The sequence below is a fragment of the Carassius carassius genome, chromosome 3 (genome assembly GCF_963082965.1).
Source record: "Carassius carassius chromosome 3, fCarCar2.1, whole genome shotgun sequence".
NCBI classification, from domain to species: Eukaryota; Metazoa; Chordata; class Actinopteri; order Cypriniformes; family Cyprinidae; genus Carassius; species Carassius carassius.
In genome coordinates this window covers 5564459-5582643 of record NC_081757.1, presented here as the reverse complement: position 1 = coordinate 5582643, position 18185 = coordinate 5564459, and the positions used below count along the sequence as shown (strand labels likewise).

Sequence of the window (18185 nt, the reverse complement as noted above, 5' to 3'; positions counted from 1 at the left end):
ACGCATCACATGTCCCATTTCATTTTCAGCACTGTTTCCTCAAGTAAATGATAACTGGGCTTAAATATCATACATATACATATAGCAAAAAATGCTTAAAATATTTTAACATTCCCACCAGTAATAACAAAAAGGGATTTCGTTTTTTCTAAGGTAGTCCTACTCCGTTCAATGTTGCGCTTGATGAATTCACTACACAAAATTTATCTTGAGAAGTGAAACGCACGGACTGCAAATGCATTACCAATCAAATAATACATCAATTCTTTTTATAAGGGTTGTGTTTCACTAAATACTATTCTTTGATAAATACCTGTTACAACAAGCACTTTTTCGCAAGTACACAGGAGAAAGTTTGAGGGCGTACACGTAAAATTTGAACGAGTGCAGACCTGTGATCTCTGTTTGGAAGAAAAAGCCTGCTGCAAGTTGAGAGATTTTTCCTGGCACCCTCTTGTATTACAATGCAAAGTCATAAAAGCTGCAATCCATTTCTTATTGGTTAAAATTAATGGAAACTATCTCGATATAGTCTCCATTCATTTTAACCTATAAGGCGCTTATATGACCCCCGTTAACAGTATAAAGATACAGATAACACCCAGTTCAGTGGAGAAATAAGTCAATCAGTTTTTTAGCATTAGTATAATTATCTAAACTATTGCACTGTAATCGATGAATAAACAGTTTCTTCTTGGTTGGTTTTCCTTGAAGATCTTTTTGAGGTTGTAGGCTTTTTGGAAAGACTCAAGGCTACATAATTTAAGGCATCTGTTTCCTCAGTCTGCAGAAGGAAAAAAAAAGAACAAATAACATAATTGTACTTTTAACTTAAGCATTAAATTAAATCCACAACAGTAGTGTAATGCATGCTGCTTTTAATAAAAATACCAGCACTACAAGTTAACATTTTGAGTAAAGAATTTTAAGAAGTTATTAATTGTATCCAGCAATGAAACATCAGGACAATAAAGGAATGCATAACGACAACAATCTTGCATAAATAAATAAATAAAATAAATGTGTCTCTTTTTAACTCAAATTATTTCTGAATGATCATTTAACATTGTAGACTGGAGGCTGAAAATTTGTTTTTGCAATCAAAGGAATAAATTACATTTTAAAACATAGAAAACAATTATTTTTGATTTAAATACATTTTAAATTGTTAAATATTTTTTATATATTTCATGTTTTTACTGTATTTTTGATCAAATAACTGTAGCCTTGGTGAACATAAGAGACTTCTTTAAAAACATTACAAATCTTACTGACCTCAAATCTTTGAACTGACATGTATGAAAGAATAGGTTATTTGTTGATTAATATGAAGAAGACAAAATGTGAATTAAATAGTTTTGTGAAAACACTTTGTGAAAACAACATTTGAACTAATTTTCTTTCTCTATAATTTACAGGGCAAATACAATATAAAAGGATTACCTGATTCCTTTGATTTCTGGGTTGTTTTGAAGTTTCTTTGGATAATAATAACAAAATAATTAAACATTAATTTTACTGATCTGAATTAATTAATTAATTTATTTATTTATTTATTTAAATGTTTAATATTAGAACCTTACTTAATTTTGTTATAAACATATTGTAATATATTCACCTTTTTTGTGCATCTTGTGAATCTGTCTCACCAGAAATATGTTCACAATAACGGCTATTAGACTGATTGTGAACAGGGTTAAAACAACTGGATTCCTGAAAGTGAAAGCTGAAGAAGTTGAAATGATTACATAGATTTAGGAGTTCATGTACAAACATAAATATAAAGAAAGATTTGATCAATCTGTCGACTGAAGATAGTGTAGTACCATATGTTCTTTATAAAAACCATATCTGTACCTTCAATAATCAACTTAGTTCCATTTCCCAAGTGTATCTTCCCACATGTGGCAACAGCACAGTAATAAACTCCAGCATCAGTTGGTGTGAGTTCAGTCTGAGAGAGACTGTAGACACAGCTCTGGGTAGAAGAGGCACTCTCTGATCTCTCCATGCACTGATCACTGCTGTTATCATGGGTGTAAATGATTCCTGGATCAGAATGTCCTGATAAATGTCTGAACCAGTAGACGCTGTATTCTCCTGCACAGATCTGACTGATGACTGAACACTGCAGAGTCACTGAATCTCCTGAATGAAGTCTGTTAGATACAGGCTGCTGGAGAACAGTGGTCCTTCTCATTTCATCACTCTCTGAAAGAAATGTAACATTCTGTAAATACATTACAAACATACAACACACACATATGTGCAGTCAGATTGTGGGTGAAGCTCGGATTTAGTCATAAACTCACCTTTACGAAGAAGAATCGTGCCTTCTCCAAATTTAATTATGTTCAAGAAACTCACACCACAATAGTAGGTTGCAAAATCATATTCTTCCAAGTGTTTGATGGTCAAATTAAAAGAGTCAGTTTCTGTTCTGATAAAGTATCGGTTTGGATTGTCAAAGCCATTTTGATATGTAACGCTTCCAGAGCCATGTTCTGAATACGCTATGAGAAGTGGTTTCTTTCCAACAGAATGTTTATACCATAAAACAGTATTTATATAGTCGTTTGAATGAGAGCAGGGTATAATCACAACACTTCCAAGTTCAGCAACTAGCAAAGAATCCTGGTGAATAAAATTATCATTTTCCCATGTTCCACCTGAGAACAAAAAATAAAAAAATAAGACAAAATGGTAACAAACAGAAATATGAAATAAAATGTTCAGTTAAAACACAAGTTTAAACATACTTGCAAATGTGAGGAGAAAAAGGGTTGACAAAACTCTGAACTTCATTGTTTAGCACCTGTTCTTAATCTAAAAGAGAAATAAACACAAAAGTATAGAGAAGTCTCCAACATGCAAATGTGTTTAAATGTATGAAATTAAATATTTTTAAATCTCTAAAAATGGAAACATACTGACACTGTTAACATCCAAACCCAAGTACTTTACTAAGATAAAATAAATAAATAAATAAATAGAAAACCCTCATTAACCTAATTTTGTTAATAAAAGAACACAATATAGCCTAAGAATATAAAAAAATATATATTTCGGTATTATTAATTTAGTAAAGTCCCTGAATGTTTAAAGAAATTACTCACAGTGTTATGATAAAGATTCTAATTTGATTTAGTCCTGCAATAACGATTGATGCTCACAGAAGTAAAACAGATCCAGTATATTCAGCTCAGGTGACTGTCATAAAATACAATTTAAATATATAAGAGAACTAAAGGGCCCTGGTTATGTGGATGAAAGTGTCAATTTCGTAGTAGTATGTCTTATTTTAGGCTGCTTCCTCTTTTATATAGGGCAATGTTCAAAGATCAAACACTGACATGCTGATGTTTGACTGGTCGTTTTAGAAAAAGGGGCAGAACGAAATTTCCTTTACAGATGTGGATATTTACTAGCAGAGCTGGTGACCAAACACTATCTACAGGTGCATCTCAATAAATTAGAATTTTTAAATGTTGTAAAAAAGTTCATTTATTTCAGTAATTCAAATCAAATTGTGAAACTTGTGTATTAAACAAATTCAATGCACACAGACTGAAGTGGTTTTAGTCTTTGGTTCTTTTAATTGTGATTATTTTGTATTACATTTAACAAAAACAACAATTCATCTAAAAGAATTACAATACTCCATAAGACCAAAAGTTTTTTCAGTGAATTGTTGGCCTTCTGGAAAGTATGTTAATTTACTGTACATGTGCTCAATACTTGCTAGGGGTTCCTTTTGCTTTAATTACGGTCTCAGTTCGGCGTGGCATGGATGTGATCAGTTTGTGGCTCTGCTGAGGTGGTCTGGAAGCCCAGGTTTCTTTGACAGTGGCTTTTAGCTCATTTGCATTTTTAGATCTCGTTTCTCATTTTCCTCTTGTTTCTTATTTGCTGGCCAGTCAAACACACCATGGTCATTTAATCAAATTTTGGTGCTTTTGGCAGTGTGGGCAGGTGCTAAATCCTGCTAGAAAATGAAATCAGCATCTTTGAGCTTCCCCACCCTTCCTCCAGCTAGGACCTTTTCAAATAAAATACAAAACTTGCTCTCATCTGAAAAGAGGACTTTGGACCATTGGGTAACAGTTCAGTTTCTTCTTCTCCTTAGCCCAGGTAAGACACCTCTGACGTTGTCTGTGGTTCAGGAGTGGCTTAACAAGAGGAATATGACAACTGTAGCCAAATCCCTTGACACTTCTGTACTCAGCCTCAGTCCATTCCTTGTGAAGTTCACTCAATTTCTTGAATAGATTTTGCTTGACAATCCTCAAAAGGCTGCGGTTCTCTCAGTTGGTTGTGCATCTTTTTCTTCCACACTTTTTCCTTCCACTCAAGTTTCTGTTAACATCACTAAGTGAACAGCCAGCTTCTTTTGGCAATGAGTGTTTGTGGCTTACTCTCCTTGTGAAAGTATCAATGATTGTGACAACAATTGATGACAATGAATTCCACTCACTTAAATGTAGGGGGCTCTAAAGTCACACAAACCTGCATATAATTGCTATAATAAATTAATATATATAAGTTGATTTTATATTTTTGCTGCCATTTTCATGCCTTCCTCTTAATATACACTTAGACCAGTGGAGATAGCATTACAGTAACATATGACACAAGTAATAGAATAAACATTTACAAAACCACAACTAAGGGTGCACAGGAGGCCAAACAAGGAATGACATAAAACAGCAAATGGCAAAAACGTTAAACAACAATCCTTAAATACACAACTCAATCTGGGAAAAACGAGACACACCTGGAATCAAATAGAACACAATCAGGGAACAGGAAGAGGAAGACCAAATATGGGCATAGGAAAACATCAGGGAAAACTAGATCAAAAGGTACATGGGACACAAGGCAAACAAAACAAAACACACAGAACAGTAATTGGGTGTGACAAAAGCTTAAAAATTTAACAAATAAAATACTGAAAATATGTCCCACTCTAACAACTTACATGTATCTCGAGACTTTTCACCATTTACCATGTTCAGTTGTTTTTTTTTTTTTAGGCATTTATTTATTTATTTATTTTTGCATTATGTCTGTCAAAAAAAAAAATATATATATATATATATATCTATATCTATATATATATATCTATATATATATATATATATATAGATATAGATATATATATATATAGACATACAAACCCGATTCCAAAAAAGTTGGGACACTGTACAAATTGTGAATAAAAACTGAATGCAATGATGTGGAAGTTTCAAATTTCAATATTTTATTCAGAATACAACATAGATGACATATCAAATGTTTAAACTGAGAAAATGTATAATTTTAATGGAAAAATAAGTTGATTTTAAATTTCATGGCATCAACACATCTCAAAAAAGGCCATGTTAAACACTGTGTGGCATCCCCTCTTCTTTAACAGTCTGCAAACGTCTGGGGACTGAGGAGACAAGCTGTTTAGGAATAGGAATGTTGTCCCATTCTTGACTAATACAGGCTTCTAGTTGATCAACGAAATTAGGTCTTCTTTGTCACATCTTCCTCTATGATGCGCCAAATGTTTTTTATGGGTGAAAGATCTGGACTCTAGGCTGGCCATTTCAGTACCCGGATCCTTCTTCTACGCAGCTATGATGCTGTAATTGATGCAGTATGTGGTCTGGCATTGTCATGTTGGAAAATGCAAGGTCTTCCCTGAAAAAGATGACGTCTGGATGGGAGCATATGTTGTTCTAGAACTTGGATATATCTTTCAGCATTGATGGTGCCTTTCCAGATGTGTAAGCTGCCCATGCCAGATGCACTAATGCGACCTCATACCATCAGAGATGCAGGCTTCTGAACTGAGTGCTGATAACAACTTGGGATGTCCTTGTCCTCTTTTTCCGGATGACATGGCGTCCCAGTTTTCCAAAAAGAACTTCAAATTTTGATTTGTCTGACCACAGAACAGTTTTCTACTTTGCCACAGTCCATTTTAAATGAGCCCTGGCCCAGAGAAAACGCCTCAGGATAATGTTTTCTGGAAGTATCCCTGAGCCCATGTTGTGATTTCCATTACAGTAGCATTCCTGTATGTGATGCAGGGCCGTCTCAGGCCCAGAAGATCACGGGCATCCAGTATGGTTTTCTGGCCTTGACCCTTATGCACAGAGATTGTTCCAGATTCTCTAAATCTTTGGATAATATTATGCACTGTAGATGATGATAACTTCATACTCTTTGCAATTGTTATCTAAGAAACTCCTTTCTGATATAGCTCCACTATTTTTCGCTGCAGCTTTGGGGGAATTGTTGATCCTTTGCCCATCTTGACTTCTGAGATACACTTCCACTGTGAGAGGCTCTTTTTATACCCAATCATGTTGCCAGTTGACCTAATTAGTTGCAAATTGGTCCTCCAGCTGTTCCTTATATGTACATTTAACATTTACGGCCTCTTATTGCTACCTGTCCCAACTTTTTAGCAATGTGTAGCTCTCATGAAATCCAAAATGAACCAATATTTGGCATGGCATTACAAAATGTCTCACTTTTAACATTTGATATGCTATTTATATTCTGTTGTGAACAAAATATAAGTTTATGAGTTTTGTAAATTATGCCATTCCTTTTTTACTCTCAATTTGTACAGTGTCCCAACTTTTTGGGAATAAGGTTTGTATGTTTGTGTATATATATATATATATATATATATTAACAAAAATGATTAAAAAACATTCCAATAAATGGGATAAAACAGCAATATGCATTGTATAAGGAACACCTACAAACCCAGTGCCGGTCCAGTGGGTGATGGTTTCCTGATTATGTAACTTTTTTTTCTTGTACTGGTGTAAAATGTCTTTTAGATTATTTAATAGATTTTGACTCCAATGTTAATTTAATTTTATTGATTTTTCAAGTTGACTGTATTGTGCCAGTTTTTGAATGAGATTGAGATAAATAAATTCTCAAATGATCGATACAAATGGTGTCAAATACTCAAAAAATCTCAACCTTTTAGAGAGTTTCCAGTTACCAGTGATTCCCAGTTAATTTTAATTGTATTATTGTTTCCTTTGAACACCCAGACCAAAACAAAGAGATCCTCAACTCCAGGAAATAAACCACAAAACTTTTACATAATTTACCCAAGAATCACACCTTATTCAGATCCTCAAAAAGACAATTAGAAAAAAAACTCCACCAACATAAGTGTGGTTCTTAAATCTGTATTATAATATACTCTTCAGCTGCGATAATTAGATGATTGTACACAATCACAAAAAGACATAAAATGATACCAAACTCAAACAGGAGAAACAATTAATTAATAGAACAGACCATTGATATGGAATCAACCTGAGCCTGGTGGAAGAGATGAGAAGGGCTAATATGCATAAAAGACTGTAGAAGTTCACCTTGAGAAGTAATTCTTCTCTTTGACATAGAAATGTATGCCTAGCCTAAACAACGTTAAACTAGTTAATACTATGAGAATTACAAAAATCTATTTGATATGAATGAATTGGATAATGCTTATTTTATAGATAATCTGTGGTGAGCAAAAAAATATAACTAAAATGTTAGCACTCAGAGTCTCATTGTAACACACATAACTTATAAAAACAAGTAAGCTTGCCAAATCTTATGCAACGAAATTAAACACACACACTGGGTCTCCATGTTTATGGGCATATTCCATAGATGTAATTGTTTTTAAACTACAAACTGTATTTTCTATCCCCCTCACACAAAACTTTCTTTTTTAAAATAATTTATAAGCTGTTTTCCTCATAGCGACCAAAAAAATTACCCACAAGGACAAGGATTTTGGATGTTTGTGGAGACATTTTGTCCCCATAGGCAAGGCACAGGTGTCCAATCCTGTTCCTGGAGAGCAGTTGTACTGCAGAGATGTTAAAGCCATCATTACTCTCAATTAGATCATGATGAGGTCGTATAAATGACTTGTGTATCCTCTTGGTGTAAGTTATCAATATCCACGATCTGCCCAGGGAAAATACAAATATAGGAAATAAAATCTAAATTTTTTTATTATGCTACAAATCTGCTGTACAAGTCAAAAGTTAATTCAGTCACTTCAATCAATGTTAATTCTGGGGGGGAAAAAACAGTTACTGAATTTGATATCTTAATGTAATCCAAGCCTAAACCCATTTTTACTTTGGTACTTTGTTTAATACTTCAACTACTTGGAAGCTGAAGTAATTTTGTATTACATAGTTAAAATTTAATTCTAACCTTGTGTACAGTAGAGGCAGTTTTATAATATTTGTATTTTAATCACATACTGTTTATTTAAATTTGTTAGAAAGAAAAAGTAATTACCTGCTTCCATGGATTTCTGGGATGATTCAAGGCACCTTAATATAAAGAAATCAACATTTATGATTAGAAAATATGATGAAGTACTGTATGTGGCTCTGTGGAAAGATGAAGCTAAAAAGAAGTTGATACACAGTACAGACTAAGAAGCATACCTCTGATGTGGATCTTTTGAATCATTATCAGAAGCGTTACAATCACACTCATGGTCACGATGTTCAGTGTTGCCAGGACTAAAGTAATTGGATTCCAGGTGAAAGCTGAAATAGTCACATAGATGTGAGGTTCCATGTACTACAATAAATACATAAAATACATAACATTCAACTTATGACCGAAGACATTGCGGTACTAAAAAAATTATTATAGCAAATCAAATAAAACCTTCAATAATCAACTTAGTTCCATTTCCTAAGTGTATCTTCCCACATGTGGCAACAGCACAGTAATAAACTCCAGCATCAGTTGGTGTGAGTTCAGTCTGAGAGAGACTGTAGACACAGCTCTGGGTAGAAGAGGCACTCTCTGATCTCTCCATGCACTGATCACTGCTGTTAACATGGGTGTAAATGATTCCTGGATCAGAATGTCCTGATAAATGTCTGAACCAGTAGACGCTGTATTCTCCTGCACAGATCTGACTGATGACTGAACACTGCAGAGTCACTGAATCTCCTGAATGAAGTCTGTTAGATACAGGCTGCTGGAGAACAGTGGTCCTTCTCATTTCATCACTCTCTGAAAGAAATGTAACATTCTGTAAATACATTACAAACATACAACACACACATATGTGCAGTCAGATTGTGGGTGAAGCTCGGATTTAGTCATAAACTCACCTTTACGAAGAAGAATCGTGCCTTCTCCAAATTTAATTATGTTCAAGAAACTCACACCACAATAGTAGGTTGCAAAATCATATTCTTCCAAGTGTTTGATGGTCAAATTAAAAGAGTCAGTTTCTGTTCTGATAAAGTATCGGTTTGGATTGTCAAAGCCATTTTGATATGTAACGCTTCCAGAGCCATGTTCTGAATACGCTATGAGAAGTGGTTTCTTTCCAACAGAATGTTTATACCATAAAACAGTATTTATATAGTCGTTTGAATGAGAGCAGGGTATAATCACAACACTTCCAAGTTCAGCAACTAGCAAAGAATCCTGGTGAATAAAATTATCATTTTCCCATGTTCCACCTGAGAACAAAAAATAAAAATAAGACAAAATGGTAACAAACAGAAATATGAAATAAAATGTTCAGTTAAAACACAAGTTTAAACATACTTGCAAATGTGAGGAGAAAAAAGGTAGACAAAACTCTGAACTTCATTTTGTCGCACATGTTCTTAATCTAAAAGAGAAATAAACGTGTATAAAAAAGTCAGAAGCAAAAAATTATATAAATGGACAAAATCGCTAACAATTTAAAAATACTGACCCTGTTAACATCCAAATCTTAGATTAATTTTTTTTTTAAACAACAACATCAAAAACACAGTAAGAATAAAAAATACAGGTATAGCCTACATAGTTTTGCTATCATTAATTTGGTAAAATGTTTTAATGGATTACTTACAACCTTAATAGAAAGATCTTAATTTGATGAGGCTCACAGAAGTAAAACGGATCCAGTATAGATATTAATACGGTACATGTACTAAGCTCAGATTTAAAAGAAGAGCCCTGGTTCAGATGTATATGTCAATTTGGTAGTATGTCACATTTTAGGCTGCTTCCTCTTTTATACATGGCAGTGGTCAAAGATCAAACACTGACACTTTGAAGTTTGACTGGTTGTTTTAAAAAGGGGCAGAACAATTTTCTTAGAGTATCTTTACAGACCAGGAATGAGACTGAAGAATCAAGAGTGCGATTCAAACATGGAATACTTCAATAAACACAGGAACCAGGAGACAGTGATAACACAACTAAACATGACAGAGAACGGACAAAGACTAAGGGAGAACTGAGGGCTTATAAGAATTAACCAAACAAAGGGAACTAATGAGACGATTAATCAACACAGGTGGTGAACTAATGAACTAATCGGGGAATACTGGAAAACTAGGTCACAGGAAGGCAGAACAGAAACACATGGAAATCTAAAATAAAACACAACATAAATGTGACACCAGTATGGTCTGTAATAATAATGTCAGCTAATCAATAATGTCATCTTCCAATTAGATACATTTAGTGAGCTCAGTATGACTTACAGTATTATAGCATAATTTAAGTTTTGTATGGTTTAGTTTTGCATGATGCAGTTTTTATTAAATACTCTTATAATTATTTTATTAACATCTCAAAAGAAAGTATCAACAATAGTCTGTTGGAACATTCAAGGATTTGACACAAAACTGAATTTGGCTTCAATGCAGAGCGAGTATTTTACTTTATTATCAAACACAACAGTATCTTAAAACACACTGCAAATAACTGTTCAGGAGTGCCAGTAAAGTAAAACACCATTTCTGACTGGACAATAATCGCAAAATGGGCATATCAGCTGAGTAGTAGAAGTGTGTGGCCTGTTACAGTGTGAACTGATTCATGTAAAGCCTATAGGGAATCATGATAAATAAAATTAACATCAAGATGCTAATTTAACAGCTACAACACATCCAGAAATGTTCCATTTGGGATCAAACACAGTGTAAAGCCAAACAGCAATTAATATAGACAAATTTATGAAAAGATATAAAACGATAAAATATTTAGTGTACCTAAAGTATACTTGCAATACTTGCACTTTATTTGTGACATTCGTCACAAATATAACTTATTTTTTAATATTCACAAATATCTTTGTTTTGTCACTCAGGATATATAATTTTTCATAAATAAGCATAACCATAAAAATTATGTATGATAATTCCCCTTCATTCACTATGGCTATTTATTGATAATTTTTTGATAAATATTATAATATTTTATATACATTTTAATATTCTGCTTTTCATGCAAATAAGTCCTGATGTGTTTGTTTGTTTAAAATTTGTTGATATCAATACCATCAGGTTTTTATGGATTAATTCCAAAAAAGAATATGGAAATAGTATTTAGTGAAGTGAAGTGAAGTGACATTCAGCCAAGTATGGTGACCCATACTCAGAATTTGTGCTCTGCATTTAACCCATCCGAAATGCACACACACAGAGCAGTGAACACACACACACACTGTGAACACACACCCGGAGCAGTGGGCAGCCATTTATGCTGCGGCGCCCGGGGAGCAGTTGGGGGTTCGATGCCTTGCTCAAGGGCACCTAAGTCGTGGTATTGACTTATTTTCCATTTTATTTACCATGTTATTTACCATTTTGGTCACAAAGGGGGTTGGGAGTTCCCACAGACACCTGTTCACTCTCTCTCTCTCTCTCTCTCTCTCTCTCTCTCTCTCTCTCTCTCTCTCTCTCTTCCTCTCATTTTCATGAGTTGTTTGGCATACCTCAAGCTTATTATTGAATCCAACAATTGATTACTTTAATTTGCAATATTATTTAATATTCCCACTGCTAAGGGAAAAATATAGCTTCTTCATTCAAAAAAACTTCAAAATCATTTACTTTGCACACTGATTAGAAACATGCACACTGAAGACATCTGCTGGTCAAATGCATGTTATTGCAAATGGAAAGGCTCAATGCTCACTGCCATTTTTCCTAAATTTGTATAAAAGGGCAATCTACAATATCCTTAAAACACATTTCTAAAACTTTGAATATGTAAAAGATATTAATGTGATTATAATTATTTTATACATTATTGTTGTTTCAAATAAAGTTTGTGATCATACTAATCCAATACTTATTTCATTTATGTACTTTGTCGATTTATGTTTTCATAGCATAGTTTGTAGGTTTTCTTTTCTTCTTCACCTTTTTTCACTTTTTTTTCCACTTTAGTCACTATGTGACTTTTTGCTCAGGAGCAATCAGTTTATTTTGTGCCAGTTGCCTGAAGCTAAATGTCATAGAAGCATTTCACCGACGTCACATTTTCAGATATATGTAACAGAATAAATGTAGGATGTTCTTAGTAATCATATCTCTAAATTAAATAATGTTTTTGTCAGTCTAAGACTTGGCCAGGTCCATTGTGTGTATCTGAGGGATGGTTGCAGACAGTATAAGTACACATGTTCTCTCCTCAAGTACATCAGCAGGCCCAACCCCAGTTCTAAGGTGTGAAGCTGGCTCTCAGGGTGTAAAAGTTTAGTCTGATAAGTATTATTGCAGTTTTGGTTTAATAACAATTACAGTATATAAGACCTTGACCAACACTTTCGGTTTCACACGGCACTGTTTCTTTTCTGCTAGACTTAAAACTAAGGAGTAAGTTGTGACAAGAATGTACACATGGAAGGGTTACTTTTGACTCCTATAATGGAGGGAAGTAATTTTTTTAGTTAAAGAATGGTGCATATGTGGGTTTGATTCAGAGGAAGGTGTGAAAACATGTCAGTGGGTCAGTCCTGTGGTTGGTGCAATTCGTGCTTGCAAATATATGCACAGAGGTGCAAACAAACACTCTTAAGTTCTTATTTGTAACTTGTACATATTGCGTGTGTGTGTGTGTGTATGTATATATATATATATATATATATATATATATATACACACACACACACATACACATAACAGGTGGATTAGGTAAATATGCACTGCACATGTATTTTGGAAAACAATTTTTTTGTCTAGATAAAATGTCTTTTATTCATCCAAATGAATATTTCTATTATTTCATTCTAACACATTATAAAATATGGTTACAATTATGTCAGTGAAGAAGTTTCTCCGCTGATGTTCACCACAGCAGTTTTCAGGCAGTACTGAGCAGCTTCTTCTTGTTAGTCACTCTACAGGAAATGATGTCATACACTGTGGTCTGTGACTGGAGCTCTGTTTAGTATCTTCTCCTTATATGGAAAAATGATGATTCTATTTAAGCACGAAGTTGTGATTTTAGGTAGTACTTGCTACAACAATCTTTATCAGTCATAGCCAGTCACTATTCTTTTATCATTCTTTTTGTGATGTTGCTCGTGGATGTTTGTGGTGAACGTGGCTCAAATGGTCTCTTGATTTCATACCGAAAGATCAAATCAGTTAGCAGAGACCTCTGATGTGGTAAAATGGCTTTATCTCTAATCTCCTATGTCTTATACATCCATTTTTCTGGGGTTCCTGAAAAAAAATGGGCCTTTATATTTCTTATATTAAAAAAAGAAAATTGTTATTTAATCTGTTGTATCACTAGTAACATTCCCATCATTCAAATATGCATAATCCCTTTAAGTACACAAAAAAGCACATATAGGTCAGATGTGTTTCGAAAACAACATTCATTATGGCTGAGCATCAGTTGGCAAACTGAGCATGCTTGGCTGCCTGCCATTGGTCCCTTTTAAACTTGCTGAGGTTAACTTCCCAGAACAACAGAAAAAATGGTTTGCAACAATAAGCAATCTTTCTGACCACAACACTGAGCTTCCCTTCCAACTCTTTGATCAAACCCAACCTTTCACTCAAGACCCATTTTCAAGACAGCTCTTTTCATCAGATTGGTGTTATTTTCTTTTTGATCTGCCGGCAGTGCTACACAGAAGGTTGCTATTCAAATTGACATCTAGGCTTTCTAAAAAGGTTTTATTTAGTATTAATTTATTTATTTCTGAAGGGACTATGTTAAAATTGGCATTGAAGATCTAACAGTAAATGTTCAACTAATAAATGATTATCATTTAATTATTTATTTAACATAAGCATTACCAGAAGAAAACAAAACAAACAAACAAAAAACGTTCATTGCATTGTTCCTATTTTGTATGTATTTTGTGAATTCAGAGCAAATTTTCTAGGGGCATTAGTTTCTACTACTTCCTTGGTTTAAATATGTACTTAAGAATGTACAGTATGTCTTTATGTAGGTGTTTATGTACACACACACACACACACACTTAGAATAATGTTAAAGTTGTTGTTCGTTAGCATAGGGAAGTGTGGCCTATATAAAGGCAAACCTCTTTGTGTTTCTCTCTTTCAGTCTCACCATCCAGGAGGGGCACGAAACCTGTCTGATGATTTAAATGGCACAACCTCATGATCTTTCTTGATGCCTGTAAGTATACAGTTTTAAAACAGAGTTTTGTTTTTTAGATAGAGTAGTGGTTTGCTTTTTACTATGTCAAACTGCTTAACTACAATAATGGACCACTGTAATGGATGTTTTGAAGTTTACTAACAGTTTCCTGAAAGTATGTTATTATTATTACTATTTATAAATCTGGATATGTGTTCTCTCACTCTTCTTTCTCATTGCAGAGATTTTCATTTCAGCCTCTTTGTAGCCAGCTCTGCAAAATGCTTATTTTTTTCATCCTAATGGTTAACATTTCAAAGTGTAAGTAACTATATTTTGTTACACTTTAGACTAAATTCATACTTGTTTTTGACTTGCTAAATGATTGTTCTTAAAAGCAAGCAAAAACATGGTATCCTCTCACCTGTTCCTATCTGCTGATTTCATTCAGGCAGCTTAGATAAATCAGACATTGTGGCTCAAAATCATCTGAAGATTGTTCAAGCTGGAGACAGTGTTAATTTCACCTGTATTTTTCCAGAAGAGCCAAAAAACAGTGCTGTTTGGGTCAAACAAAGAGCTGGAGAGAAGCCCCTTTCGATTGCTTCATCATATCAAGGTTTACCTGGTCAATATGAAAATTACTTTGACCAACATAAGCGCTTTTTTTTTGTAAAAGATGATAGCAGTTTTAATTTGAGCATCATAAACACAGAAGAATCGGACACTGCAACATACTATTGCATTAAAAATCTTTTTAAGTTTACTTTTGGAGATGGAACTGATCTTATTGTAAAAGGTAAGATGAGCAATCAAAAGCTTTATTACATGTTCCATATTCTTTTTAAATAACAACTGAATATTATTTATATGTTTTCTTTTTAGATGCACAACTGAACATGCAGTCTGACCATCAGACACCTGCCACAGATCCAGTGCATCCAGAAGACTCTGCAGTGGCGCTGCAGTGCACTGTCCTCACTCAGAGCTGTGCAGGAGAACACAACGTCTACTGGTTCAGACGTGAATCTGGAGAATCTCCTCCAGGAATTATATTCACTCAGGAGCGCAGGAACGCTCAATGTGAGAGGAGATCTGATGTGAAATCTACTGCACACAAATGTATCTACAGCCTGCCCAAGAGGAACCTCAGTCTCTCTGATGCTGGGATTTACTACTGCGCTGTGGCCGCATGTGGAGAGATACTGTTTGGAGATGCAAGAAAAGTTGACTTACCCGGTGCTTATTTAAGTTTCAATTAAAATAATTTCCTGAAAGGTCTGGGATATATTTGTGAAAATATTTTTTGTTTATTCGCATTACTACAGACAAATGCTTCCAGACACACTGGACTACAGTCGCATTGATTATAGCAACTTTATCTGTGATTGTGATTATCATTATGGGTGCACAGTTGTACAAGTACCAGCAAAAAGGTAACATACCAAATCTTAAATTTTAATACAGTGTTTAATATAAGTGAATATATAATATATGCAAATTCATATTGTTCCTTTAAGATGAGATGCATAACACTCAGCATGGTCAGTTGATGGTAAGCTAAATGCTTTTTTCTTGATATTATGCAGTAACAAATGCAGTACACAAATCTGATTACTGTTAACAATCAAAATATTACAACAAATTATATGTTCTCATGCAATCCATCAGACTGAATATTTCATAATTACTGTTCTATGTCAGGCTGATGAAGCAGATGTTTTGAATTATGCAGCTTTGAGCTTTCAACAAAAGCCCTCAACCGCAAGAAGACCCACAGAAAGAATATTACAAGACAATCCAATATATACACGTGAGATATAAATAAATTTGCTAGCAATTGAAAAGTGTTCAAAGGTTTCTATTTCTATTTTCTATTTCCACCGGATTTAAATGAGAAATAAGTAAGTGTGTGTGTGTGTGTGTGTGTGTGTGTGTGTGTGTGTGTGTGTGTGTGTGTGTGTGTGTGTGTGTGTATGTGTGTGTGTGTGTGTGTGTGTGTGTGCGTGCGTGCGTGCATGTATATATATATATATATATATATATATATATATATATATATATATATTAGGGGTGACACCAAAATAGTCGACGAATCGATTCGAGGAGCCTGATTCGACTACCAATCGCGCAGTCGAATATTCGTGGGCTGTTATGATTATGCCATTCTGACTATATATGAGCGCTCAAATGTCTGATTTCACATAGAACTTGCGGATTTCTCCCAATAAGTTAATATGCAGCCTATTATGATAAAGCCGTGAATAAGAATCTGAAAAAAGAAAGAGCTCCAAATAAATATTTTAAAGTATGAGAATAAATCCAACCACCCCTATAGATTTATGTTTCACTTTCCATAATCCAAGACCGAAAGAGGAGCATCTTGGCTGCAGGGATTTAAAACTTTACCAAACTCAAACTTGACACAGGCAGAGACTGGATTTTTTCGAACAGATAGGGTACAAGTGATTTCAAAATATTTCAGCCGTTTTATATCGTGGATATATTATTTACCTGATATAAAATGCATTTGGTTTTTAGTCAAGCTCTTCATTGTAGTACTACGGTCAAACTACAAAGCTGGACTGGACAAATGACTGGACTGTCACGCCAATACCATTATAATGATAACACCATTATAATAAAACGCTGTGAATTTTTAGAGTTTGGCTGCTGTGTTTCTGCACATTGTTTTGTGAAGAACATGTACACAAAAGGAGTTCGCATTCAGAGCCCCACAGACATGTTCATTTGCATTCGGGCTCTTTTTACAGATAACCTATAAGTCCTAATATTAGCGTATTCTACATGAAATTATAAATTTAATCCCATTTGATCACTGTCCGTGGTACTGAAACACAATTTTTTAGTCATACTGCTTTTGTAATGTAATAGAATGACTTCATTAGATAGTAAATCTAGAATATCTAGAAATTGATTACATGCTTGTTCACAAAGAGATGACATGACATTAATAATTAATAACAAGCATGTGCATTTCCCATGTGCAATTCATTCAGTATCAGATTGTACAAATAGCTCATCTTGACCTTTGACCCATGTAGATCAAGGTTTAAAATAAAATTTTCTGTCTTTTTTTTTATTTCACACACTGTAGATAACAAGCGTACAGCAATTATTTTTTAATTGATCTGTCTTTTTACATGCAAATATAAAAGATGATGACTGAGTTTTTGGTTTATGCACAAGGTAATGGTTAATGTACAATTAACTCACATATTATTATTATTTTTTTAAATGTATGACTTTGTTTGATTGTTTTAAATTGGACCTTTTAATATTCTAACTATTACATAACAATAATTTTGCTGTATGCATTTTTCCATGTTTGCAAGTTGACTTAATAACAGGTCCTTTCAAATAGCAGCAAATCTCAAATAGTGCATGATGGCCAGCCCTGAGAGACCTGTGAGTACAGTAGGTACTGTATGATGGACAAAGGATGCAGATTAACTCCCTCTGGTGGAAAATCAGTAAAAGTAAAACTACCTTGAGGACATAAACATAAGTCTGTACGGTCTGCTTTGCAGTCGGCAGCAGCAAGAACCAGGTCGACATACTCTAGTCCTTATTTTGTTTCACCCGTGCCCTTTAATTCCACCTTTCTCATTCAAACTGAGACACCTCAATATACAGTGTGGTACATGTTTAATCCAACTACAAAAATATTGTGAAGTTGAATAAGTGTGAAGTTGTTCAGTGTACTTATAGACTTGTTAAGGGAGACTTCAGCAAAAACAGATTAAAAATGTCAG

At 34.1% G+C, this 18185-nt stretch overlaps 3 protein-coding genes across 3 annotated transcripts; 1 reads left to right on the top strand and 2 right to left on the bottom strand.

The window, feature by feature from the left end:
- Nucleotides 1-554: 554 nt before the first annotated feature.
- LOC132117294 (uncharacterized) lies at nt 555-2832 on the bottom strand. Its single transcript, XM_059526482.1, has 6 exons — nt 2760-2832; nt 2313-2669; nt 1858-2211; nt 1619-1726; nt 1444-1478; nt 555-784 (listed from the first exon to the last, which is right to left on the bottom strand). Exons 1-6 carry the CDS (start codon nt 2803-2805, stop codon nt 659-661), a joined length of 1026 nt encoding a protein of 341 aa, XP_059382465.1. The 5' UTR covers nt 2806-2832; the 3' UTR covers nt 555-658.
- Nucleotides 2833-7796: 4964 nt separating this feature from the next.
- LOC132117287 (uncharacterized) lies at nt 7797-9676 on the bottom strand. The gene is made up of 6 exons (XM_059526469.1): nt 9610-9676; nt 9165-9521; nt 8710-9063; nt 8481-8585; nt 8329-8363; nt 7797-7986 (listed from the first exon to the last, which is right to left on the bottom strand). The coding sequence occupies exons 1-6, from the start codon at nt 9665-9667 to the stop codon at nt 7924-7926; spliced, it is 972 nt and encodes a 323-aa protein (XP_059382452.1). The 5' UTR covers nt 9668-9676; the 3' UTR covers nt 7797-7923.
- A 5003-nt stretch (nt 9677-14679) lies between these two features.
- Nucleotides 14680-16271, top strand: LOC132117265 (uncharacterized). The gene is made up of 6 exons (XM_059526436.1): nt 14680-14730; nt 14861-15208; nt 15295-15648; nt 15738-15845; nt 15930-15964; nt 16114-16271. Exons 1-6 carry the CDS (start codon nt 14691-14693, stop codon nt 16231-16233), a joined length of 1005 nt encoding a protein of 334 aa, XP_059382419.1. The 5' UTR covers nt 14680-14690; the 3' UTR covers nt 16234-16271.
- Nucleotides 16272-18185: the final 1914 nt, after the last annotated feature.